Consider the following 25,206-nt stretch of genomic DNA (forward strand, 5'->3'; position numbering starts at 1 on the left):
GGAACTCGTGCCCTGCCGTTAAGGGCACTGTCCCCTAGGAAAGCGGGTCGGCCGCGAAATGCACGGAACTCGGAACTCGAATTCTTCACGGAGCTGAGGAACTGTCGGCTAGCGGAACCTTCATTACCAAGGCCCTGTTTCCGCGGCTCAGCCGGCGCTCCGCCCAACGGAAGTGGCGGAGCCCGAGCTCTGCGCGAAGCGAGTTGAATCACCCTGGTGACGGGAGGGGCGCGGAGCAACGCCCTTTCCGCCGGAAGCGGGTTTCGGGGCCTCCACGTGCTGCCCCTCCCCCACCTCCGGCCCAGCAGCGGCGGCTCCCCTGCTGCCATGGAGCCCGCCGGCCTGGAACAGATCCTCCGGGAGCTGCTGCTGCCGGACACCGAGCGCATCCGCCGGGTATGGGGCCGGTGGGACCGGGCCAGGGCCAGCGGAGGCGTTGCGGGAACGGCCCAACTCTGACCCCAGGCTCTCCCCAGGCCACCGAGCAACTCCAGACCGCTCTTAGGGACCCCGCCTCCCTGCCCGCGCTCTGCGAACTGCTGGCCTCAGCGGGCGACCCTCAGGTAAGGTTCCTGCCGCTTCCTGCGGAGTTTCCTATAGTACGCCACATGTCAAGCCCCAGCTCCTGCCCTCGGCGACCCGGTCAGCACCTTCCTGCCCGGGCCCTCACGTGCCTGCTTCCTCGTCCCAGATCCGCCAGTTCGCGGCCGTACTGACCCGCAGACGACTGAGCACCGGCTGGCGACGGCTGGCGGCCGAGCAACGGGAGAGGTGGGTTGGGCCAGGGGTGGGGCGGGCCGGGCTGAGGCGGTTCTTGGGTGCCAAATACTTGCCACCTGTGTTCTAGCATCAAGTCTTTGATCCTGACGGTCCTTCAGAGAGAGACAGAGTAAGTACCTATCTGCCTCCTCTCAGGGCCCTAACTGATTCTAGGCTGAGAGCTTCTCAGGGTTTCTGCCTTCTTTTTCAGCTCCAGGCTGGCTTTTGGGGGGCAGGGACTTAGGTTTTAGACCAGGGGTGGAGGAACGACTCTCAAGCTGTATTAAAGACGAAAGTTCTTGAGCGCGGGTTGTGATGGTCTGCCAAAGCCGAGTCGGAAGAACAGAACTGAAATTCAGCATGAGTGAGGTCACCCTCACCAGACTGCACGCCTACTGTGCTGCTAGTGTCCCTCTGAGACGTTTTCTGTGTCCCAACTTGGCAGAGGCCCTGTGCGCACACCTGGAGGTTTCTCTCCTGGCCACTCCGTGGAGGCAGGGCCATCGCGTACAGGGAAGGGTACTGGAGGGTGACTGGGGGTGGGGAATCTCTCCTGTTTGCAGGCATTCTGTGAGTCTTAGCCTGGCCCAGCTCTCTGCTACCGTTTTTCGAAAAGAAGGTCTGGAGGCCTGGCCTCAGCTCATGCAGCTTCTTCAGCACAGTATCCGCAGCCTCCACGTCCCCGAGAGAGAGGTACTATCACATGGTTGGTGGGAGGAAGGGACCCAGAGGCTGGATAGACCATGTAAGCTTTCCCTCTCAACCCCTCTTCCTGGGCAGATGGGGCTTTTGCTGCTAAGTGTGGTGGTGACCTCCCGGCCTGAGGCCTTCCGACCCCACCACCGGGAGCTTCTTCGGCTTCTGAATGAGACCCTTGGTGATGTGGGCTCTCCTGGGCTCCTCTTCTATTCCCTGCGCACTCTGACCACCATGGCCCCTTACCTTGGCACTGATGATGTGGTGAGATGTGGGCCTTCACCTTCCCTGGCCCCCTACCCTCGGGCTTTCGTTTCCTCAGTCTTGCGGGATGCAGAGCTACTTAAGATTCTTTCTCTGCTTTTTGTCCTGCCTAACAGTTGAGAGGGGATCCTGTGGGTGGCTGTGCCTAGGCTCCTCCTATGTGCGGGCTTCGAGGAAGCTGCTAGCTTCTGGGGTTGGAGATAAGGCTGCATCGTGCTTTCTGTGATTTAGCTCATCTTGTGTCCTCCAGCCTCTCGTGCGAATGTTGGTGCCCAAGCTCATCGTGGCTGTGCAGACTCTGATCCCTGTAGACGAGGTGAGGACATTCGGGTAGGGGCTCTGTTGGAAGGAGGGTGCAGGAGCATTCAGCCTGGTCCACTGAAGAAGAGCATAGTAACCCCGAGACTTCTCTGTCTGGCAGGCAAAGGCCTGTGAGGCCTTGGAGGCCCTGGATGAATTGCTGGAGTCAGAGTTGCCCATCATCACCTCCCACCTCTCAGAGGTCCTCACATTCTGCCTGGAGGTGAGCCTGGGGTCGGCACTGTCCCTGCTGCTTGTTCTGCTGGGAGTTTCCTTGCCCGTTTCTGATTCGAGTTGGTCTCTGGGCAGGTGGCTAGAAACGTGGCCCTAGGTGATGCAATACGTGTGCGTATTCTCTGCTGTCTCACTTTCTTGGTCAAAGTCAAGAGCAAGGTGAGTGCCTTCTGACACACATCGCTCCATCTCTATCTTCTTCTTCATCTCACTCTTGGAGCTTTCTGTCTATCTGGGGTTATGTAAAGTACCATAGTTAAGATGTTCCAGGCTGGGTCTGGACTCAGCCCAGCTCTTGGCTGGGAGATTGGGAATCTCCTCCTGGACCCCCTGTGGCCTGGAAGGCTGGAATTTCTAATGTGAGTCCGTCTTGGGAACAGATTCTCAGGGACACCGTTCCATTCTCCCTTTTAAGGCGTTACTGAAGAATCGCCTCCTACCGCCCTTGCTGCACACCCTTTTCCCCATCATGGCTGCCGAGCCCACCCTGGGTCAGCTGGATCCTGAGGATCAGGATTCAGAGGAGGAAGAGCTGGATGTTGGACTGGTGGGGGAGACGCCCAAGCACTTTGCCATTCAGGTGGGATGTGGGACAGGGCCCGGGGGCAGGGGTGTTAGGTCGTTGGGGGAGGTTGGGGGGCAGAGATGGAGTCCAGCAAAGTCTACCTGTCCTTTTCCAGGTCGTGGACATGCTGGCACTCTATTTGCCCCCTGAGAAGCTCTGTCCCCTGCTGGTAAGTGTGGCTTTGTCCTTGCAGTGCTCCTACCCCTGGGTTTGCTTAGTCTCCCGAGCTTGAGGATGTTTGGGCCCTGGTAGGTGTGGAAGGCCTATTGCCGCAGGAACAGGCAGGCTCGTGCTGGGGTTTCAGAAGAGTGCCATCTGCTCCCCTAGATGCCCATGCTGGAAGAGGCTTTGCGGAGCCAGAGCCCATACCAGCGCAAGGCTGGGCTCCTCGTGCTGGCAGTGCTCTCTGATGGAGCCGGGGACCACATCAGGCAGAGGTATTTTTTCCCCTGTCTCGGAGTTAGGGTGGGCCATGGGGAGGAGGACCACACTGCCCACGGCAGTCGTGGTCTCCGCTTGTCCTTTGAGCCTAGTCATCAATAGTGTCTGCTCCCACATTCAAGTGTTCTGGTTTGGAAGATACCCCAGCTGTCAGGGTCAGTGGGTGGTGCTCCCCATCTGGTGACAAAAAGCCTTGGTTTTCCCAGGGGAAACAGCAGAATGGCTCAGCCCAGGGATCTCAGGTCCTGCCCCTCAGACTCCACCCTCTTGTCCCGCCCCATCCAGACTGCTGTCCCCACTGCTACAGATCGTGTGCAGGAGCCTGGAGGATCCGTCACAGGTTGTGCGCAATGCTGCGCTCTTTGCCCTGGGCCAGTTCTCAGAGAACCTACAGGTCAGCAAGGCCGATGTGGGCAGCCACTGTTTCAGAGTCCCCACCTGTCCCAGAGACCAGCTTCCCCTCAGCCCCATCCCTCAGGCATCCCTGCTGCCATCAGTACTTAGGTGCGTGCCTTGCAGTTGAGCTGACTCAGGCCGTCTTTCTCCTTCCCCCAGCCCCACATTCGCAGCTATTCCGGGGAGGTGATGCCACTGCTCCTCGCCTACCTGAAGTCCGTGCCTCCTGGGTGCACACGTCACCTAGCCAAGGCCTGCTATGCCCTGGAGAACTTCGTGGAGAACCTAGGTGGCGATGCCCTTTGCGGGTGTGAGGGAGGGGATGGGGCTGTCGCTTTGGCTGAAGGGGGCAGGAGGTGCAGCTCCCCGAACCACTGCCCGTGGTGGGGAGAGGGATGTGGCAGGGCCACAGGGAGGGTCGGCCTGGAGGCAGGTAGGAGACCTGGGTTGGTTGGTAGAGGGGTGCCCTTTCCCACAGGGCCTGAAGTGCAGCACTACCTTACGGAGCTCATGGAGTATATGTTGCAGCCTCTGAGAAACCCCAGCAGCTCCCGGGCCAAGGAGCTGGCTGTGAGCGCCCTGGGGGCCATTGGTGAGTCGGAGGCAGGAGGTGGGAGCATGGGTTCACTCCGGGTGCCTGCGGCAGATGGTCCCTGCTCACTCTCCAGCTCTGATTCTGCCCTTCCGTGCCGCAGCCACGGCTGCCCAGGCCTCCATACTGCCCTACTTCCCCACCATCGTGGAGCACCTGCGGGAATTCCTGTTGACAGGCCATGAGGACCTTCAGCCTGTGCGGATCCAGAGCCTGGGTGAGCGAGGCACTCCCAGGCCGGCTTCCCAGTGCTGGGGAAGGGCAGATGCTCACCTGTCGTTCACGAGATCGCCCCGGGGCAGCTGCGCTCGCACCTTACCCAGGAGTAGAAGGGATTTCTGGATCCCCCCCACCCCCCCACCCCCCCGCCCAGCTATCTCTGGTCCCTCAGGCCTTGGCCCTGCACACCTCTGGCCTAGTGCCTCATCCTGGTGCTAACCGAGCCCTTGCCTCTGCAGAGACACTTGGGGTACTGGTGCGAGCAGTAGGGGAGCCCATGAGGCCCCTGGCTGAGGAATGCTGCCAGCTGGGGCTGGGCTTGTGTGACCAGGTAGACGACCCTGACTTGCGGCGCTGCACGTGAGTGAGCCCTCACCCCGCCCCCACCCAGACCCCAGTCCTCTGGTTCTGGACCGTGGGTTCCCCGGGCTCCCCCATCCTGTCTGGCTACAGCAGGTAGGACTATACAGCTTCTGTCTGTCTCCGCCAGGTACAGCCTGTTTGCAGCCTTATCGGGGCTGATGGGTGAGAGCCTCGCTCCCCACCTACCACGAATCACCACACTCATGCTGTTGTCATTGCGTTCCACCCAGGGCATTGTGGTGAGCAGACAGGGTGGGCTGGGCCAGGTGGGGACGGCCAGGCCTGGGATGGGATCTCTCTCCTGGGCCCAGCTGAGCCAAAGTCCCTGCTGTGCCTCCCCATTCCAGCCTCAGTGCACTGGAAGCAGCACCTTCCTTCTGTTTGACGACGAGCACGGTGGGGAGGAAGAGGAGGAGCTTGTGGAGGAGGACTCGGAAGAGGAGGAGGATTCAGAGGTCTCAGGGTGCGGAGGCTGCCTTTCTGGTCTGGGGGATCCTGGCTTGGACAAGGGCCCAGGGCCAGCTCTGCTTCTACTGGCGCCTGATTGCTGTTGCCTCCCCATCTTACTCTAGGTACAGCGTGGAAAACGCCTTTTTCGATGAGAAGGAAGACGCCTGTGCTGCACTGGGGGAGATCTCTGTGAATGCCAGGTGAGCATCGGCCTCTCCTCGGCACAGGGAACCTCTCCTGGGCGCCCCTTCCCCATGGCGGTGTGTCTGTCCACAGTGTGGCCTTCCTTCCCTACATGGAGACTGTCTTTGAAGAAGTGTTCACACTGCTGGAGGTGAGTGGGGCGGGTGGGGTCTGGGGGCTAGGAGCTGTGACGGCCCTGCATGCAGCACACACGTCCTGCCCCTCCTCGTGCCGCAGTGCCCTCACCTGAGCGTGCGGAAGGCAGCCCATGAGGCCCTGGGTCAGTTTTGCTGTGCGCTGCACAAAGCCTGTCAGAGCTGCCCTTCGGAACCCAACACTGCTGGTGAGAAGGCGAGGCCGGCGCCCGGCTGGGGCCTCTGGAAGCAGGGGGTGGGTGGGGAGGGCGCAGGGGCTGACCAAGGCTTCAGCCAATCATGTCCCCAGCTCTGCAGGCCGCCCTGGCCCGGGTGGTGCCATCCTACGTGCGGGCAGTGAACGGGGAGCGGGAGCGCCAGGTGGTGATGGCCGTGCTGGCGGCCCTGACGGCGGTGTTGCGTGGCTCTGGGAGCTTGGCGTTGCAGCCCCCTGGGCGGCTTGCTGAGATCTGCCACGCGCTCAAGGGTGTGCTGCAGAGGAAGGTGAGGGGCCGGCCGGCGGGCTGCAGGGTGAGGAGGTGGCCCAGTCCACCTTGGGTGGGGCTAGTCGGAGGCTACCAGTCCAGCTTCCCCGTCCTTCCACCCACGGAAGGGAGAAGGGGCAGGAGAGCCCAGACTGAGCTGAGCGCCCTCTTCCTGCAGACAGCTTGTCAGGACGCCGACCAGGAGGAGGATGAGGACCAGGTAAGAGCTACGGGTGCAAACTGGGACCAGGCAGCCCAGTTGGTCTCCACGGGGCGGGGTGGACAGTGTGCTTGGCTTGGCCTGGGGGTACAGGGCTTGCTAAAAGATTGGTAGTGGCTCGGAACAACCCACCCAACTCCCGCTAAGGCAGTGGGTGTTCAAGGAAGGCTTCCTGGGGGTGGGGATTCGGGGCAGGCTTGGATTGATAGTGGGAGTAGGAGGACCAGGAGGGAAAGCTGGGCTGCAAACAAACCCAGCCTGGAAGGGGCCAGTCCCGTCAACCAAGGGCAGCCCTCAGGGAGACCACCTGCAGCCGTGGAGGAGTGCGGTGGGAGGCGCCCCCAGTCTCTGACCTGGCCCTGCAGGCTGAATACGACGCCATGTTGCTGGAGCATGCTGGCGAGGCCATCCCTGCCCTGGCCGCTGCGGCCGGGGGAGATGCCTTTGCCCCCTTCTTTGCCGGCTTCCTGCCATTATTGCTGTGCAAGACGGTGAGTGCTCTGTCCTCTGGCTTCGAGCCCCGTTCCGCCTGTGCCCCCTGTGCTCAGTTCCCCACTTGGTCCCAGTCCCAGGCTGACTCGCACTCCTCACCCCACCAGAAACAGGGCTGCACAGTGGCAGAGAAGTCCTTTGCGGTGGGGACGCTGGCAGAGTCCATTCAGGGCCTGGGTGCCGCCTCGGCCCAGTTTGTGTCCCGGCTGCTCCCCGTGCTGTTGAGCACTGCCCGGGAGGCGGACCCCGAGGTGCGGAGCAATGCCGTCTTTGGGCTGGGCGTGCTGGCGGAGCACGGGGGTCGCCCTGCCCAGGAGTATCCTCGGCTTGCAGGAGGGGGCCCAGATGGGGTTGGGAGGGTGTCCCTGGGGTTCGGGATGGGCGCAGTCTCCCCGTGTGCCTGTTCCTTGACTGTGGACCAGACACTTCCCCAAGCTGCTGGGGCTCCTGCTGCCCCTCCTGGCGAGGGAGCGCCATGATCGTGTCCATGACAACATCTGTGGGGCACTCGCCCGCCTGCTGATGGCCAGTCCCACGAGGAAACCAGAGCCCCAGGTGAGGGGTGGGGGCGTCAGGCAGGGCCAGGGAGCTGAGGAGGGTGCAGGGCAGGAGGCCAGAGTCTTCTGTGTGTCCAGGTGCTGGCTGCCCTGCTGCACGCCCTGCCACTGAAGGAGGATTTGGAGGAGTGGGTCACCTTAGGGCACCTCTTCAGCTTCCTGTACCAGAGCAGCCCAGACCAGGTAACCGCGATGCTGGGGCCCTTAGAGGGGGCTTGATGCTCCAGTCTCATTGACGGGCAGGGTTGGCATCAGTTTAAGCTGCTCTGCTCAGCTTTCCTGTTGCTGTGCAAGGATTGGCAGCCAAGGCCTTTAAGAGGGGAGGAGGGGCTTCCTCTCACCGCGTAGCATTTTTCCTCAGGGAGGTTTCATTTCCACCCTCTGGTCTGAGCCAGAAGTCGCAGCTTTCCTAGGCTGATTTCCTAGAGCAGGCTCTTTGAGACTGTGCTCCATGGAGCCCGGGCCCTTTGGGCCACCCCACCATCCTTTCCAGTCAGAGCAGCTCTGCTTTCTGAATGAGATTTGTCTGCAGCAAGTGGCTAGCTTTGGGAACGCTTGTCCCAGTGCTCTTGTGTCCATCACCTTTGTCTTGCATCTTCGCAGACTACTCTGTGGGTGGAGCTCCTGAGTGTCTGGGCTTCTTTTGGTCTTTAGGCCGTGATTTCAGATACTTTTGGTCACAGTCTCATGCTCTCCGAAAATCAAACAAACAGAACACATTGCTACCACCCTGTTTCAGGGTTCTTCTCATGGTTCACGGTTGTTTGAGCAATGCTGATTAACAGCCCAGGTGGGAGACTGCCTCTTCGGGGCTCCTACCACCCACCCCAGCGCTGGGGCCCAGGGGTGCTTCTGCCCAAGTCAGCCCTTCTTTCCCCACAGGTTGTAGATGTGGCTCCAGAGCTCCTGCGCATTTGCAGCCTCATCCTGGCCGAGAACAAGGTCCCACCAGGTGACGGTGGCAGTTGTGGGCAGGGCTGGGGGGAGGTGGGGAGCAGCAGGGCTCAGGGGGCCTGGGGCAGCTAGGGGTGGGGGCCAGCCCTCCCCAGACTCCTCCCCCTTCACTCTCCACCCAGACACCAAGGCATCGCTGCTGCTGCTGCTCACGTTCTTGGCCAAACAGCACACTGACAGCTTCCGTTCAGCACTGGGCTCCCTGCCTGGCAACAAGGCCCAGGAGCTCCAGGCCATCCTGGGCCTCACCTAGACTGCGGGCTGCAGCTGGGCCAGAGAGAACAGAGCCTGCCCACGCCTGAGACCAGCTCTCTGCCCAGTTGCAGCTCACGCCTTACCAAAGATTCTGGGCCTGGGCCTCATACCCACTTGGAGTCTCAGCCCTACTTGCCGTCTTACCGGGGTGTCTGCTAGGGCTGGGTCTGTCGTGCTGGGACAATACAAACAGAGTCATGACACCATCCTGTAATAAAGGCAGTTTATTTTCTTCTTGAACAGTAGCGCTGGGAGCAGGAAGGATAGAGACCCGTGTTCAGAAGTGAGGCAGGACACCGTTTACCATAGCTGGTTCCCTGGCAGCTTTGTAAATTGGCTCTAACCGCAGTGGAATCGGGGCCCTGGCTGGATCAGGAGGCGCCCATATGGCTCCTCTTGTTTCACACAAAGGATCTGCTGTGCAGCAAGCACTGGTCAAGAGGGGAGGAGAGGGCTGGTCAGAGGAGAGGGTCCCTACAGCAGCCGCTGGCCTGTGTGTCCACTCCCCACCCCCCCCACAGGCGCACACATTGCTCGCTCACCCAGGAGCAGGTAGAAGACCCGGGCGGCCACCTTACGGGGACTGAGAGGTGGCACCAGGCTGCTGAAGTCAGGCTCCCTCTTGGCCTGCAGCTCCCGTGCCACTGCCCTGTGGGGGTCAAGAACTATGAGCTGAGGCTGCAGCCCAGGCCACCCACGGAGGCATGCCCTTCCTGGTACCTGTGCACAGCCTCCAGCGAGAGCAGCTCAGGCTCTGGGGGCAGCTCCACAGGCATCTCCACAGGCACCTCAGGGAGCTCAGGCACCACGGGCAATGCAGGGGCTTCTGGCTCCTCAGCCCAGACCCTAGGAGAACACGGGAGTTGGGTGGAGCAGGGAAGGTGGCAGCGGTGACAGTGACGAGGGGTACAGCCATCCTAGCTGGGGCTGCCGCTTACCACCGTTCTTCCGGGGGCACGAGGCTGATGCGGGTCTTCTCCTCCTCAGCCGCTTCTAGGGAGATCTCTGTCAGGGGGAGGGGAAGGTCCTGAGTGGGTTTGTTTGCATCTGAGCAGTTGGGATTTGGGGGCCACCTGGTCCACCTGGGTGCCGGAGCTGGCAGTGACTTGTTAAAAGTACCCGGGGGTGGGGGGAGGGGACTGAAGAGACTCAGTCTGTGCTTCCTTACGTTAAGTGCGCTGACGAGAACTGTCAGCAGTTGGAGCACCAGTTTCCTGGGACAGTGGTCAGGGTGGTGGTCTCCACCGTCCCTTTTCCAGATACTTACCTGAAGGCAGCATGAGGGGCACACTGGGCTCCAGGGCCTCCCTCAGGACCTGGAGATGAGAGAAGGAGAACTAAGACCCCAAGCCATCACAGAAGCACCGGGGGCAGGGGTGAAGCAGGTCTAGCCCTGAACCAGCCTGGCTGGGACCTGGTGCCCATGGCTCACGTGGGCAGAAAAAAGCAGGCTGTTGGAGCTCAGGCAAAGCAGGAAGGAGTGAGGGTGCCATTACCTCGATATCGCTTGGAGTTTCAGCCTTTCTCCTTTCCTCCTCAGCTGCCGCCTCCCTCTCAGCTTCCTCTTCCTCAGGCTCCAGGGGCGGCCTTCTCCTGAGTGCTAGTGGGAGTGGCTGGGCACAGTGGGTCCAGAAAGCCAGCAGTTCTTGGGGTAGCCGGCCAGCTGACAACGGGGCAGCAGGGAGAGGGTTTGAGGCGTGAGGAACACCAGGAGTGAGGGACAGGGGTTCAGAGGATCCCACACACCAGCTCCCACCATTCCTCACAGTGAGTCGGGGTTCGGAACAGCTCTGCAGGGCTCGTGATCATCCTCTCAGGAGGCTGCACCATTGGCTGTGTGGTAGGAAAGGCCAGAAGGCTGGTTAGGAAGGAGCCACTGCTCCTTACCCACCTGCAGTGCCTTGTTCCAGGGCCTCTGGCCTTCTAGCTCTTTCAGGCTCATTCTCTGCTCGTTGCTAAAAGGACTTTCAACTGATGCCCTTGGATGTGCTAGATGGGGTAATGAAGTGGTATGTGGGCAAACCCCCAGCATGTGCACTTTGGGGACTGTTCTCATGCCCCCCACCCCCACCCCGGGAGTTTAGGAGACCCAATGTGCACCTGCTTCCCTCCATCCCTCCAGAGCCTGGGCTGTACTCACACACTCCCGGCAGTGGGCTCTGGTTTGCATTTGTTCCAGGAATTCCTTCCGGGGTATCTGGGTCTCCCGGTCCCAGAATAATAAGCGGCGGCGGCGGGCAGGGGGGACCCTGGGAGGTGGGGAGACTGGGGGCCTCCTCCGCTGAGGGGGGAGGGGAGGTGGGAGCAAGGCTACCCGTTACTCCTTTCCCTGTGGTCCTCGTGGACTGCAGACATGCCCCAACCTGCCATCCCTAGCGGTGCCCTGGGAGAGGGTGCAGCTCCCACCCTGTATGAGGTGCCCATCCCGATAAAATGGGGTGTGGACGGGGCACCTTTTACTAATTTGCTCAAAGGCCTGTGGAAGCTAGCAGTGGCCTTTGGCTTGGGGAAACTGAAAGTGGGTGAGCAGTTCTGGCAGAGGAGGGCGAAAAGGAGGCGGCTTGGAGGAGCATTACTCACCTCTGGGCTGGGTGGCGCTGGCAGACGCAGCTCCAGCGGGGGGGTTACCTCTGCAAAAACACTCGAGGTCCCAGCTCTGCCCCACACCCTTTGTCCTCAAAGCCACCCAGGCGAGATGCTAGAGTCCTCCCTTCAGCAAGTTAGAATACAGGGCCACTGTCTGCAGCAGCTGTACAGGGACCCCCGGGAAGGACCCTGGCATGGCAGGTACTCACCAGGAAGTAGGGCCTCAGGCTCCCAGGCTGGTGGCTTCGGCGGAAGTGGCTCTGCAGCCTCCTCCACCCTGAGGGGAAATGGGCAAGAGAATGAAGATACCCTCCCAGCAATGACCCCTACCTGGCCCAGGGGTTCCTGCCCTTACTCTGGAAGAGCTAGAGGTGAGGGCGGGGGGATTGTGACCTCCCTCTCTGGGGCCCGGAGCTCCTCTTCGTACTCTGTGAAGAGAAGATCAGGGCTCAGAACACAGAAGAGATGGGAACACTGCCCAGCCCAGACTGCCCGTGCCGGAGGCCTGACCATCCAGCACCGGGCGGGCCCTACGGGGCCACATGGACCTGCCTAGCCGACGTTCCTCTAACAAGATGGCTTCCTCCTCCTCTGCGATCAGCAGGTCCAAGTCTCGGCGGCTGATCTCTGGGAGGTCCCGTTCACCCTGTCAGGAGAGGGAGAACCAAGGTGAGGGGACTCAATTCCATTTCTGTCTGAGAGACATGCCACAGGGCTGGGCCAGACCGAGGAAGCCCGTGGGTGCTCCGGCGCTGGGGGCAGTGGTGGGGAAACGGAGGTGGAGAAGGCAGGACTCTGGGGGCAGAAGGAAGCAGATGCAGGGGGGCTGGGCCAGCAGAAGCAGGACTCGGGCCTCAGGCTCCATGTGCAGGGGGTCAGCTCACCTCAATCTTTAGCATACGTATGGGCTCCACCTCCAGGAGCGTGATGGCCTCGGGAGGCGGTGCAGTGACCAGAATCCTTTCTGGAGAGGAGGGAAGTCACACCAGCCCGGTGTTCCTTTCCAAGTCCCCCCACCCATGTGGTAAGGCAAAAGCATGGACTCTGGAGTCAAGTCCACCTGGGTTCTAGTCAGGCCCCGGCCAGTCCCTGGCAAGCTGACCCAGGACACATCGCTTAACCGCTATGGGGTTCACTTTCCTCATCTGTAAACTGGGGATAATAATTCTGATCTCATAGGACTCTTGTGAGCAGTAACGGCATTATACACATACAGTGCCCCTTACAGGGCCTCGCTCCTGAAAGAAGCTCAAAGACAGTGATTTCTTCAGCTCTTAGACGTTCCTCTACCTCTCACCAAAGAGAAGGCTCTCTCTGCTCACCTGGCTCTATAGGAACTTCAGGAGGGATCTCTTCAAGAACTCTCTCTGGGGTCACAGCCTCTAGGAGGTGTTGAATCTTTGGGGAGGGATTGGGGACAAAAGATAGGGTTCAGCTTCGGCGCCCTGCTTCCCCATTTTCACAACCTTATTCAGACAATGGACTGGACAGTGGTAGCCCTTTATGCCTAATTCTGTGGCACTGACAGCAGCATGCAATGAACCCACTCACCATCCGGTTTCCTTTCCTCCCGTTCCCGCCCCCACCCAATCATCTAGACTGTGTTCATTTGTCTGGGAAAGAAGTACTGCAGCCTTATGTCAAGTGTTGGGGACAGTGGGAACAGAAAAGATTCTCGATCTTAAGGACTATATATGGTCTAGTGGGGAGACGAGTTTGTATACGACCCCAGCAAGAGCCAGCCAAAGGATGCTGTACACCTGAAACTAGCACAACACTGTAAATCATCTACACTTCAGTAAAAGCTCTTTGTTTTAAAAAACAAAATAAATTAAAAAGAAAGAGTCAACACAAAGGATAAACAAGGCCCTAGTGATGTGCTGAGTTCTAGAACATTTGGTTCTGGCCGGGAGTCGTATAAAGACTTGATAGAAATGTGTAGAAATTGAGCGATGTCTGTAAGAGAATGGGGGGTGACCATTATGGCCTAGGGAAACAGCAAAAGTAAAGAAGTAAATGTGGCATCTTTGGGGCATAGGGGCCAGGCTGGGGTTTGGGAGCCAAAGATGCCCAGGAGATGTGCTGAGAGATGTCTAGGGATGGCTACCTCTGGACCAGGGTATGGAGAACCTTAAATGCTAGTATTCTGTTGGCAGTGGGGAGCCACTGGAGGTGTCTTTTTTTTTTTTTTTTTTGCTGTATGCGGGCCTCTCACTGCCGTGGCCTCTCCCGCTGCGGAGCACAGGCTCCGGACGCGCAGGCTCAGCGGCCATGGCTCACGGGCCCAGCCGCTCTGCGGCATGTGGGATCTTCCCGGACCGGGGCACAAACCCGTGTCCCCTGCATCGGCAGGCGGACTCTCAACCACTGCGCCACCAGGGAAGACCTAGAGATGTCTTTGAAGGAAGGAAGTAACACTGTCTAAGCTGTAGGGGTGTTAGGAATGGATGGACAAGGACATGGGAAACCCAGTGCCGAGGGACACTGAGGGCGTGGATTGCGGGCTTGGCTCTTGGAATGGTGTGGAGACGAGAGCTGCCTCTAGGTTGGTCCTGAATAGGTAAGTGCAGCAGACTTGTCTGGATGGGTCCACCATGGCAATTGCACTGCAATGACTTCTGTGGGGCAGAGCTGGAGCAGGCTCCCATCCCACCCCCACCCAAGTGTCAGACTGGCAACTCATCAGTCTGAGGTGTCCAGGGGGAATGAGACCTACCTGAGGGATTTTGAAGGGACTGGGCAGTATGGGCTCCACAGACATCATCCCAAAAAAGGGGTCTGGAGCATCTTCCAGAGCCTCCATCCTGACCAGGTGATTAGGCAGCAGCAGGCTGGGTCTGAGGGAGAATGGGGGCTGTCAAGGACTGAGGCCAAGCAGGGAGGTTCCCTTCCAAAGACTGGGTGGTCCCAGTCCCAGGGACACACTCACAGGTCAGTCTCCACCATATCAATGCGGATCCGCAGCTGCGCCCGGTGCAGGCGCTCCAGGATGTGCTGGATGTCCTCTGAGGGCAGGGAGGACAAGATAGGGTGCCAGCCCATGGGAGGACCGCTCAGCTCTGCCCCACCTCAGAGCCTTCTAGCCTTACCTACAAGGTACTGGCATTGTTGAGAGTAGACCCGAATGACGCCGATCTGGAGCTGGGCTGAGAGATAAAGGGAGAAGCGGGGCCGCGGCAGGCCTGGCAGCGGGGGCTGGACTCGTACCAGCACGTAATTGAGGATTTCCTCGCTGGGGGAACGATGCACCCTGATCACCGCTGCGCCAAAGACCAGCCCCACAGCCCAGCGTAATCCATCCCCTAACCCACAATGGCCCCAGGCCCCTCTTTCCTTTTCTGGGCCTTACCAGGTCTTCACCACGTTCACCTTCAGGTATTCACGCTTCACCAACCGGGTGCCGCGCGTTGCCGCCAGCCTGGAAGAAGGACGAGGAGTGAGGATGGAGGAGAAGCCCTCAGGCTGGGATCCCTGGGCGCCCCTCCCGGCGCGCCCACCCTGGCTCAGCCCTCCCTTACCAGATGGTGGCGAAGCAGCCGGTGTGGCGCTGAAGCACGCTGGGATAGTAGAACATGGTCGCTCCGGGGTTGCACCCTCGTCTACACCACTCTTCCGTTCGGATCTCAGTCCGAATTCTTCAGGGCACAGGATTTCCCAACACCCGTCGGAGAGAAGAATGTGGACAAGCGGCGCAGCAAGTGCACCCAGAATGCCAAATAAACGAACCGGTAAACGATGGGTGGATAAACGATTAAGGGGATAAGTAAATGGAGACGCACACTGGATACACAGGAGCAGGGACACTCTCTCCGTGCGCCCTGAGCCGGTTCGCACGCTGCGTGGGTGCTTCGTACTTACTGGAGCCTCGCGGCTTGGGTTCCAGACTTGGAGATGCACAGCTCCGCGACGGGAAGCCCGAGCTGCGACCCAGACCAGGTCCGGAGGGAGAACGGGTGTCCTCCGTAGAGAAGCCGGTCTCTCGGCCTTTGCACAGCTTCGGCCCCTGCCCGGTCCCGAGGCTGCAGGGCTAGATCCCGCCGCAGGGAGCGCGTGCTCTGGTACTCTGCGCCTCCCTCCTCATTAGATGGCGGCGGCCCCCAAAGCAGCCAATGGGGAGCAGGGTCAGCTTGGGGGCACTGGCTGCAGGGCGCCAAGTAGGCTGCCTGGTTGGAGGCCACAGGGGGCTCCCGAGGCAGGCAGCGAACCAATGGGAAGAACCCTGCACGCGCGGGGGTGGGGGGTGGGGGGCGGGGGGGACATTGTGAGGTGTCCCGACCAATGGGCTCTCGTCCTCGCCTGGGCAACAGGGGTTCCTCAGAGGTGCTTCTCTGCGGACCAATGAGCGGGGAGCAGACCCCAGCCTCGCCTGCAGCGAGCCTGGTAACAAGGGTGCTTCAACTACCGGGGAGGTTGCAGCATGCCAAGGGCAACCGCCACGCCCTGTTTGGGGCGCCTGACCTGCGGTTAGACCTTGCCTTTTCCCCCAAATCCCACCGAGTAGCAATTGGTTGGTCCGCCTTTGTTCCCAGCCTAGGGGCTATGGTGAGCTAGGGAGGTAGAAACGGGTATGAGGTGGCCTTGGAGACGCCCCAGGTCGTTGGGGAAGAAAGACCTCACAGGAAGCAGCGAGGGCACGGGCCGGGTCATTTCCTAAATCTGAACAGTTTAGGTTGTGGCATTCCTCACCTGGCTGTTGTGAATGTTTTCCTGGCTGAGACTTCAGTTTTGCTGGATGCAGGGCATACTTCTCGGCGTACAAAAGCTGTTTTGTCTCAAATTCTTTGTGTAATATAAGTTGTATGGTTGTAGTTACAAATATCCCATTCCCCATGCCTCCTGCCTTCGCACAGCCATTTCTTTGGCCTAGAATATCCTTCCCAGTCTTGACTCCAGGGCATGCTTCTGCCTCTTTATTAAGACTCAACTCTTCACACCATACACAAAAATAAATTCAAAATGGCTTAAAGACTTAAATAAGACATGACACCATAAAACTCCTGGAAGAGAACTAGGCAAAACATTCTCAGACATAGACTGCAGCGATGTTTTCTTAGATCCATCTCCCAAGGCAAAAGAAATAAAGCCAAAAATTAACAAATGGGACCTAATCAAACTTAGAAGCTTTTGCACAGCAAAGGAAACCATAAACAAAAGGAAAAAACCTACCGAATGGGAGAAAATATTTGCAAACGATGCGACCGGCACAGGCTTAATTTCCAAAATATACAAACGGCACATACAACGCAATATCAAAAAAAACAAAAAACCCAATCAAAAAATGGGCAGAAGACCTAAATAGTCGTTTCTCCACAGAAGACATACTGATGGCTCTCACAGGCACATGAAAAGATGCTCAACATCGCTGATTATTAGAGAAATGCAAGTCAAAACTATTTATTTTACTTTATTTAAAAATATTTATTTACTTTGGCTGCATGCAGAATCTCTTAGTTGCAGCATGCAGACTTCTTAGTTGAGGCATGCAGACTTCTTAGTTGTGGCATGCGGACTCTTAGTTGGGGCATGCATGTGGGATCTAGTTCCCTGACCAGGGATCGAACCCGGGCTCCCTGCATTGGGAGCATGGAGTCCTACCCACTGATCACCAGGGAAGTCTCCCCAAACTATTAATACAATAAGGTATCACCTCACTTCAATCAGAATGGCCATGATTAAAAAGTCTACAAACAATAAATGCTGGAGAGGGTGTAGAGAAAAGGGAACCCTCCTACACTGTTGGTGGGAATGTAAATTGGCATAGCCATAATGGAAAAAAGTATGGAGGTTCCTTAAAAAACTAAAAATAGGGACTTCCCTGCTGGCTCAGTGGTTAAGAATCCGCCTGCCAATGCAGGGGACACAGGTTTGATCCCTGGTCCAGGAAGATCCCACATGCCTCAGAACAACTAAGCCACATGCCGCAGAACAACTAAGTTGTGCGCCACAACTACTGAGCTTGCACTCTAGAGCCCGTGAGCCACAACTACTGAGCCTGGGTGCCACAACTACTGAAGCCCGTGCGCCTAGAGCCCGTGCTCTGCAACAAGAGAAGCCACCGCAATGAGAAGCCCGCACACCACAACGAAGAGTAGCCCCCACTCACCACAACTAGAGAAAGCCCGCGCACAGCATGGAAGACCCAACGCAGCCAAAAATAAATAAATTAAAAAAAAAAAACTAACTAAAAATAGAGCTACCTATGATCCAGCAATCCTGCTCCTGGGCATATATCTGGAAAAGACGAAAACTCTAATTTGAAAAGACATGTGCACCCCAATGTTCATAGCAGCATTATTTGCAACAGGCAAGATGTGGAAGCAACCTAAGTGTCCATCAACAGATGAATGGATAAAAAAGATGTGGTACATATATACAATACAATACTACTCAGCCATAAAAAAGAACAAAATAATCCTTTTGCAGCAACATGGATGGACCTAGAGATTATCATACTAAGTGAAGTCAGACCGAGAAAGACAAATATTATATGATATCACTTATATGTAGAACCTAAAAAAGAACACAAATGAACTTATTTACAAAACAGGAACAGACTCACAAACATAGGGAAAAAACTTACGGTTACCAAAGGGGAAAGGGGAGGGAGGGATAAATTAGGAATATGGGGTTAACAGATACACACCACTATATATAAAATAACCAATAAGGACATACTGTATAGCACAAGGAGCTATATTCAATATCTTGTAATAACCTATGATGGAAAGAATCTGGAAAAATACATAACTGAACCACTTTGCTATACATTTGAAAGTAACACAATATTGTAAGTCAACTATAGTTTAATTAAAAAAAAAAAAAAGACTCAGCTCTTATTGCAGCCAAGCTGACCCTATTTTATTTTGTTCCTTCAATCCGGGAACTCTTGAGAGGTTCTTGTTTTTTCCATTAGTGCCTGAAACTTAGCTCAGCAAATGTTTGTCAGAGGAATGTGCAATTGCCCTAAATTTACCACCACAGAATATCAAGGCTGAACGGGATTTCAAAATCTAGTCCAAGACTTGCCTTTACAGATGAGAAAACAGAGGCCCATATGGACTGTTTGTTCCAGACCACACAGCTCCTTAGTGGAAGCCTGGTTGGGAACTCTGTTCTTTTGAATTCCAGTGTTCCCAATCCCTATTCCACGGTGCTTGGCTAAATTGGTTTCTACATGATACTTACAAATTGTTTCGATCACTGTACATATATTGTCAGTGTTCACAAGTGTTCACGCTGGGGCACAAATATGATAAAGTGGGGACACCTGCCCTTAAGGTGCTTAGGACCTAGTTTAAGAGATAAAGGACACAGTAATTTGCTCATTCATCTGTCCATTCATTCAACAAGTATTTATTACATGCCTACCATGTGCCAGGCACTACTCTAGACACTGGGGATATAGCAATGAACAAAACAAGTCCCTGTTCTCATGGAATAGGGAAGGAGTGACGATAAACAAGTAGACAAATAGAAATGTGTGAAGTGGTAATCAGTGCTATGAAGAAAAATGAGGCAGCATAAGAGAATAGAGAATAGTGAGGGCTGCTATTCGGGTTGGGTGCTCAGGGAAGCCCTCTCTGAAGAGAGGGGGCAGGTCATGTGCTTACCTGAAGGAAGAGTGTTTTAGACAAAAGAACCAGCAAGTGCAAAGGTCCTGAGGCAGAAATGTCTGGTGGGTTCAGGGGACCTGGAGCAAAGTAACTGAGGAGAAGAATAGCAAGGGGTGCGGTTAGAAAGGAGAATGGGGCCATATCACCTTGAAGGCCATTGTAAGGATTTGGGCTCTTACCCTGAGTGAATTGAAAGCCAATGGAGGATTTCAAGCAGAGGAATGACATGATAAGATTTATGTGTTAAGAGGATCTCTTCTGTGTTGAGAATGGGCTGAAGGTGGACAAGAGTGGAAGCAGAAAAGATGTGGAAGGAAGCAGAAAGAAGAGGTGTGAGAGATGATGGTGTTTGAACCAGTCTTGGTTAGGGAAGCAGAGTCAGATTCTGGATAGATTTTGAAGGAAGGAATGATAGGATTTGCTGATGGGTTGGATGTGGGGTATAACAGAAAATGAAGTGAAGGTGCAGGAGGGATTTCAGCAGGGCCTGTGCACCTGCACACTCAGTACCCAATTTCCTCACTGCCTATGCAGATGCCTGTTGGGGCTCCTGGCTTCTCAGGATGACAATGAGGAAGGTCCAAGGAGGCAGAAAGGCTCAAAAGCAGTGAAGTTTGTCAGGTGAGACAGCAAGAAGTTCCTCAAGAATCTAGACATCCAGATTTGATCATGTCAGTGAGCCACTCAAAGCTTATAAAAGTGACATGACAGGAAGGAGCTGGTCTGGGAGGCTACCTCTCCGCCAGTTTGGTGTCATGTACGGGAAGCGGGAAGCTGGAGGCTGTGGCAGTCGGGTTAAGCGGTGAACTAGTCTGGTGGAGATGAGTGTAGGATGAGGTAGGATGACCGGTGGCCTTGTGAAGAAGAACTACCAGTTTGGGAGCAAGATAAACACGGGGCAAGGGAGAGTGGTGTTGGTGGATCTGGACCCCTGGGATCCCAGCAGACAGAGTGCTGGTGATGTGGCAGTCTAGGCCATGTTGTCTGTCATGGTGCTCAGGTAGAGTGAGGAGACCTGTTTGGGAGCAGCCTTCAGTTGGGGTGACAGTGCCCCAGGTACCGGGAGAAGAGGCACCAGGGCATGGTCTGCCCAGGGCACAGGAGGCTCAGCCACTCTTCCCTCTGATTTCCTCCCCTGCCAGGCCCCAGGGCCTCCAGCTCATCATTTCAGGTCTGTTCATTGAGACCTCCAGGCCAGAGTCCAACCCTAGGCGGAATCAGAGCCCTCTAGCCAAGGACTGTGGACGCCGGATTTCCCTTATGAAGGTGGCTACAGTGGTCATAGGCTCAGTGCCCCTCTTTTTGGCTGACCCCAACCCTCTCCCTAATCCTGGTTGCCTAGAGGATACAGAGAGCCAGGCCCAGAACCTGAAGCTTCCTAGCCCAGAGAGCTTGCTAGCCCGAACCTGTGTCTGGAGGAGAGGAAAGAGGCCCAGAGATGCCAGCAGGAAGAGAACCCGAGTGCCCTGCCCTCAGGTTACATCCCCATCATCTCTCTGTGACCCTGCTGCCTTCTTCTCTCAACAAGTCCGATGCTGATTCCTTTTCAATAAAATTTTATTTTCAATCCTTAGTGAAGATCTAAGAAGAAAATATAAAGTGCTAGGTTTTAGGGTTGCGGGCAGAGGGAAAGGCCCCGAGTTCGCGCCATCTGTACTTGCCCAGTTCAGTTCCTCAGAGACGAAAGAGGGTATATCTCAAAATTTAAAAAAAAAAAAAAAAAAGTCATCCTTGTGTTCCCCACCAACCAAGGTCTATGAGGAGTTCAAGGACTAAATCACCACAGACAACCGATGAGAATGATCACCGTGGGAGGCAGGTCGAGAGCGTGGAGGAAGAGGCTCTCTCAAAGCAGATAGGTGGAACAGAGAGAGGAGAAGGAGGCTGGGTCCTCCAGGCTCTGCACCAGGGGCAGGATGGCTGCCTGATCCTCTGGAGTCTTCTCCAGTAAATGTCGGGCAAAGGCCTGCTCCATCTGCACGAAGAGGTCGGGAGAGGGGGTTGTGAGCACGGCAGGCAGGGCCGGACACTACGCCCAGGGGCTCTTTCCCCGGGAGGCCCTCTTCCTCCTCAACACCCCATTCCCATGCAGGCAGGCTGTTCTTGCCCTATCCCGACTCACCTGCACTGTGATAAGACTCTGTGGGGTGTGGTTGGGGCCAGGGCTCTCCTCCCAGAAATTCAGTGTCACCTGGAACTCGGGTGCGGGGCCCAGGCCCTGGAAGTACCTGGCCAGGTCTGAGAGAAAAGGTCAAGAGTTGGAAGAGAAGACAGAGGGTCTCAGGCAGGGAGGGATTGGGGAGGATCCCATAATGGAGAAAGAGGGGTGGCAGTGGGGCCACTCAGAGACCAAGGCCAGAGCAGGAGCCTCAGGGTGGTGAGGCCGTTGCCTGGTGCCAGGGGAAATGTTAGGAACTGAGCTGCTACTCGCCTGTGGACAAATAGGGAAAGGGGCCGCCTTTTGGAGGTAGCCAGTCGTCACACAACCTGAAACCTGGGGGAGCTGGGGGAGCTTAAGAGTCCTCTCGGCAGCAGCCCTGGCTGCTAACACAGTTGTGCCACACCTCTGTTGCCTGCTCACAGCCTCCCTGCACTAGGGGACCCCGTGGCCCTGGGTCCCCTATACTCCAGGCCCTCACTCCCGAAGTCCAATTGACAGTGGAATGGAGGCAGGAAGTGGGATTCCAAGCGTGGATGGGAGAGGGGCAAGCTGAGGGGCGGCTGAGCGGTGGGCGAGGGCACGTGATGCACACAGCTCTCGCGAATGTGTGAGTGGTCGCTGGGCAGGTGTGTCCAGTGGGGGGGTGCCACGAGGCGCACCTTCCCATGATTACTGTACGCTCCCGTGTGGTGGTGCTCCCGAGGCGTGACAGCCTCGTGCTTGGCTTACCTGGTCCTCATCTTCCACGGCCTTGGCTGGGGAAGGGGGGCTGCCAGGGCTGAGCATTGCACGAGTGCAGGGGCCATGCCTGGGCTGTGATGGGGGATGTGCTGGAGGGAGCGCAGGGTGGTGGCCGGGCCCATGGAGGGGGAACAGAGGTGGGGGAAGGGGCTCAGGGGCTCGGCGGGAGCAGCCTCACCTCTGCAGAAATAGGCGGTTCTGAAGAGCTCCACGCACTGGTTGCTGGGCAGCAGGTGCGGGCCTGGACCAGGTGGAGCCTGCGGCGCGTTCCAGGAGATGGGGATGGGGCAAAGGCGCTGCACAAAGAGGCCTCGGGAGTTGCTGGCCACCAGGACCCCTCTCTTGAGCTGGCTCAGCAAGCGCTGGGTGGGCTCTCGTGGGCCGGGTTTGGGAAATACCACCTGCTCCATGCCGCACTGGGAGCGCGAGGGCTCAGCCACGAGGCGGCAGTCCAGGCTCTGCACCTGGGCCTCACCCACCACACGTCCATCGTAGATGAAGGTGAGCAGCAGAGAGTAGTCTGTGGACAAAGAAAGGCCAGCTGCACCGGTGCCCCTCCCCAGGGGCTCACTGGCCAGCAAGAGGCTCTGGAGAAATGAAGAGGGGCTTCCTGCAAATCCAGCATCCTCATTTTGCTGGCGAGGAACGTGAGGCTCAGAGAGAGAAACCAGGTAAGGGCTGGTGAGGACCAAGCAGGACCAAGCAGGCCGCAAGGTGGGGGCGGCAGCCGCACCTTCTAAGGATAGAGAAGGCGCCCTCCCTCCTCATCCTCCTGCCAACCCTCGGCAGCCCAGAGGGCTTCCCATCATACTTTCCCATCACTCAGGAGAAGAGCTAATACACAGATTCTCACTGAGGCCTTAATGGCCAGGGCCTTACAGTTTACAAGAGGGTCCCAGAGATCAGTCCTCTACTTAACCCACAGAATCAATGTCTCAAAGTGGATTTCCAGGGAACACAGCATGTAGGGGGTATTTTTGAGAAGTGAGCTGTTTGGAGTGGTGGCAGGTGCACTGCCTAGAAACCAGTGCCTCTGAGTAAGGTGGCCCCGGTTTGCTGCAAGCCCTGACAGATTAGATACATACGTAGCCAGAGGAGGACAAGGGAGGATGGGGGCAGGGGTGAGTCAAACGCCAAGTACCTGAACCTGGAGGGGGCAGAAGCTCTGGGGACACCAGATCTCCTTGGAGAGGGGCCTCAGCTGTGTCCCTACCTGGGGGGGAGGCAGAGGCACTGGTCATTCAGAGTGGACTGGGGAGTCCAAGGGCCAGAGGCTGTGGCATGGAGGATAACACAGGAGGCAGGGCACTTGGTACCTTCCTGAAGCTCAGGGCTGTTGCTGCTGCTGCTGCTCCCGGAGTCTGAATAGGTTGTTCCCCCACTGGTCTCCACCAGCTCCTACAGACACAGTTTCTATCGTTGGCCCATCTCTCCCCCAGGTACTGTTCTGCCCTCAGGTCCACCCGGTTCCCTCCCCAGCTCTCACATTTTTGAGGGGGTCCTGGAGCAAGGAGGGGCTGAGTATGCAGTTCTTCGTGGTAACCTCGTCCTCCTTCCTCTCAGAGGACACAGAACTGTGGTGTCGCTTTGATGGTGATTTCTGGGTCCCTGGCTGAGCTGTGGAACGTTGAGAGGGAGAGGATGGTCAGAGCCTTAAGTGGGCACAGAGGGAAGGGGAGAGGTAGGAGGCAGTGAAAGGATGGGCAGGACTGGCAGGGAACCTGCTCCCCAAGGACAGGGCAGAACTCTGACCGAGGGGCCTGGAGGGAGGCCACCACCCTCCCAGGAGGCGCAGGGCTCCATCCTTCCTCCCCAGGCTGCTGATTCTAGGAGTGGCGGGGCAAAGGGACACCCACCGGGGAGGGTTCCAGGTGGCAGCAGCCGGTACACCTTGTAGGGCTCAGCCCCATCCCTGTGGCCATTCTCAGGAACCTCCTGGAACTCAGAACTCTTGTTCAGAGCACAGCGCAGACGAGTCTTCCAGATAGCAGGGCCTTCCGAGTCCCCCTTCTTTCCCTTATACGTTGCCCAGGCCTAGGACACAGCAGAAGTAAAGAAGAGGCAGCATGTTGTGGACTGCAGATCCTTTACCAAGGCTGGCTTCACGGATGTGTGGCCTGAGCGCTCACACAGAAGGGCCTCTGCTAGGTTTATGCTCAGCTATTGCCACCTTGAGGTCCTTACTAAGGTTTGCATTTTCATCTTGCATGGGGCTCTGACAATTACGTAATGTAGCTGGTTCTACCCTGCAACCTCCCCTTTATCTGAAACCCAGGTGGATGTAAGCGCTTGAGGGTGACAGTGCCAGTGTATATTCCATCCCTCCCTCCAAGGGGCTGGTTTCCGGGCCTTTCACCTTGAAGAAGGCGGCATCCTGATCCTCCCGGAAGTCCTGCTTGCCTGCGTGCTTCCAAGGAATCCGGAACATGGTCTTGGCCGCATCTTCCCAGCACACTCCTGGGAACTGCCCGCTCTCCACCTGCTCCACCACCCAGTTCCGGAGCTTCCGGGTGCAACGTGCCCTGCCTGATGCCATCCTGGGGATAAAAGCAGCAGGAAGTGTCAGGGGAACTGATACTTTGGGAAGAGTGAGATCCTGGCCCTTGGGGTTGGATTCCGGCAAGGGCCCCTAGACATCTCTTCCATCTTTTTGTCTCTATAGATATAATCTCAAACTTCTGAGGCTGAATTGTTTCATTTCTGCCGTCACTAGCGATGACCAAAAATACTTTCTTTTTAACAGCCCAAGCCGTGACATCTAGAAGGGAAACTTAGGCATTGGTCTTAATTTTAAGGTTTTTCAGGAATCTATCATTCCCTTGGTGTCCTGCTCCTGGTGAGAGGCCCTGTCTGGATCCCCAAGTATTTACAGACACAGTGGCTGCTTGTGAGATGCCTCTTCAACCCTCTTCACTCACCACCCCCACAACCTATCCTTCGATGCCCCCCAACCTCCCCCGCCTTGTCCCAGGGGTAGGTGGGGCAGGGAGCTGGGGGCAGGGAGCTGGGGGCAGGGGCAGGGGCAAAGCTGTGGGCGGGCGTAAGTGGGCAGGACCAGGAGGCAAGAAAACAATCAGGGGAGAGCAGCAGAGTCTTCTTCCCCAAACCCGGTAGTAGGTGCCCCTGTCCTTTGCCTAGAGGGCTTGGGACACTGGCCTCCCCATCAGTCTTTCACTCACGCCAAATTCCAGCTCCCCGGCTCACAGGCCTTCTGTCTATTCCTCAGTCTAGCAGAGGGGTCCCCAGGAGCCTCTACCCACCACCTCCAATCTAGCCGGGCCTTCCCACCTAGACCCAGGCTGACACCTATTTTTGGTTAATCTTACCTGAGCTGTTCTGCAGGCTGTCCCAGGGCTCAGCCGACCTCAGCTCAGCTCCTGGCTAGGCAGCTCCTGGATCTCTCCGCCCCTTTCTACAGTCCCCACCCTAAGTTTCAGTTCTGCTCCAGGGAGGTTCTTTTCCCCGAAATCACGTGGTCTCCGAGTTGCAGGGTAACTGGTTACCACTAGGGGGAAGCAGCATCTGAGAATCTTATCGTAGGAATCC

General features: G+C 57.1%; 3 protein-coding genes across 4 annotated transcripts; 1 reads left to right on the forward strand and 2 right to left on the reverse strand.

Annotated features, from left to right (window-relative positions):
• Positions 1 to 204: 204 nt before the first annotated feature.
• Positions 205 to 8,783, forward strand: IPO4 (importin 4). 2 transcript variants are annotated; one of them, XM_079913694.1, is made up of 30 exons: positions 205 to 396; positions 477 to 563; positions 692 to 771; positions 848 to 889; positions 1,323 to 1,452; positions 1,540 to 1,719; positions 1,970 to 2,035; positions 2,141 to 2,242; positions 2,329 to 2,412; positions 2,669 to 2,833; positions 2,934 to 2,987; positions 3,146 to 3,255; positions 3,545 to 3,653; positions 3,815 to 3,944; positions 4,134 to 4,247; positions 4,351 to 4,464; positions 4,706 to 4,826; positions 4,957 to 5,068; positions 5,177 to 5,292; positions 5,402 to 5,479; positions 5,556 to 5,613; positions 5,700 to 5,805; positions 5,907 to 6,100; positions 6,260 to 6,301; positions 6,667 to 6,792; positions 6,901 to 7,109; positions 7,216 to 7,348; positions 7,429 to 7,533; positions 8,233 to 8,302; positions 8,427 to 8,783. In XM_079913694.1, exons 1-30 carry the CDS (start codon positions 328 to 330, stop codon positions 8,555 to 8,557), a joined length of 3,237 nt encoding a protein of 1,078 aa, XP_079769820.1. In that variant the 5' UTR covers positions 205 to 327; the 3' UTR covers positions 8,558 to 8,783. The 2 variants fall into 2 exon arrangements, with proteins under 2 accessions (XP_079769820.1, XP_079769821.1); XM_079913695.1 differs by lacking the exon at positions 848 to 889.
• Positions 8,776 to 15,342, reverse strand: REC8 (REC8 meiotic recombination protein). The gene is made up of 19 exons (XM_079913698.1): positions 14,664 to 15,342; positions 14,495 to 14,563; positions 14,235 to 14,377; positions 14,075 to 14,150; positions 13,862 to 13,982; positions 12,468 to 12,543; positions 12,030 to 12,109; positions 11,698 to 11,791; positions 11,501 to 11,573; positions 11,355 to 11,422; positions 11,140 to 11,189; positions 10,700 to 10,840; positions 10,326 to 10,392; positions 10,056 to 10,222; positions 9,827 to 9,875; positions 9,498 to 9,564; positions 9,280 to 9,405; positions 9,102 to 9,208; positions 8,776 to 8,990 (listed from the first exon to the last, which is right to left on the reverse strand). Exons 1-19 carry the CDS (start codon positions 14,717 to 14,719, stop codon positions 8,899 to 8,901), a joined length of 1,722 nt encoding a protein of 573 aa, XP_079769824.1. The 5' UTR covers positions 14,720 to 15,342; the 3' UTR covers positions 8,776 to 8,898.
• A 4,955-nt stretch (positions 15,343 to 20,297) lies between these two features.
• On the reverse strand, positions 20,298 to 25,124 carry IRF9 (interferon regulatory factor 9). The gene is made up of 10 exons (XM_079915098.1): positions 24,987 to 25,124; positions 24,017 to 24,197; positions 23,517 to 23,694; positions 23,147 to 23,277; positions 22,977 to 23,058; positions 22,802 to 22,873; positions 21,839 to 22,180; positions 20,881 to 20,996; positions 20,566 to 20,733; positions 20,298 to 20,454 (listed from the first exon to the last, which is right to left on the reverse strand). Exons 2-9 carry the CDS (start codon positions 24,194 to 24,196, stop codon positions 20,605 to 20,607), a joined length of 1,230 nt encoding a protein of 409 aa, XP_079771224.1. The 5' UTR covers position 24,197; positions 24,987 to 25,124; the 3' UTR covers positions 20,298 to 20,454; positions 20,566 to 20,604.
• Positions 25,125 to 25,206: the final 82 nt, after the last annotated feature.

This window comes from Stenella coeruleoalba (assembly GCF_951394435.1).
Source record: "Stenella coeruleoalba genome assembly, chromosome: 2".
Classification (NCBI taxonomy): Eukaryota; Metazoa; Chordata; class Mammalia; order Artiodactyla; family Delphinidae; genus Stenella; species Stenella coeruleoalba.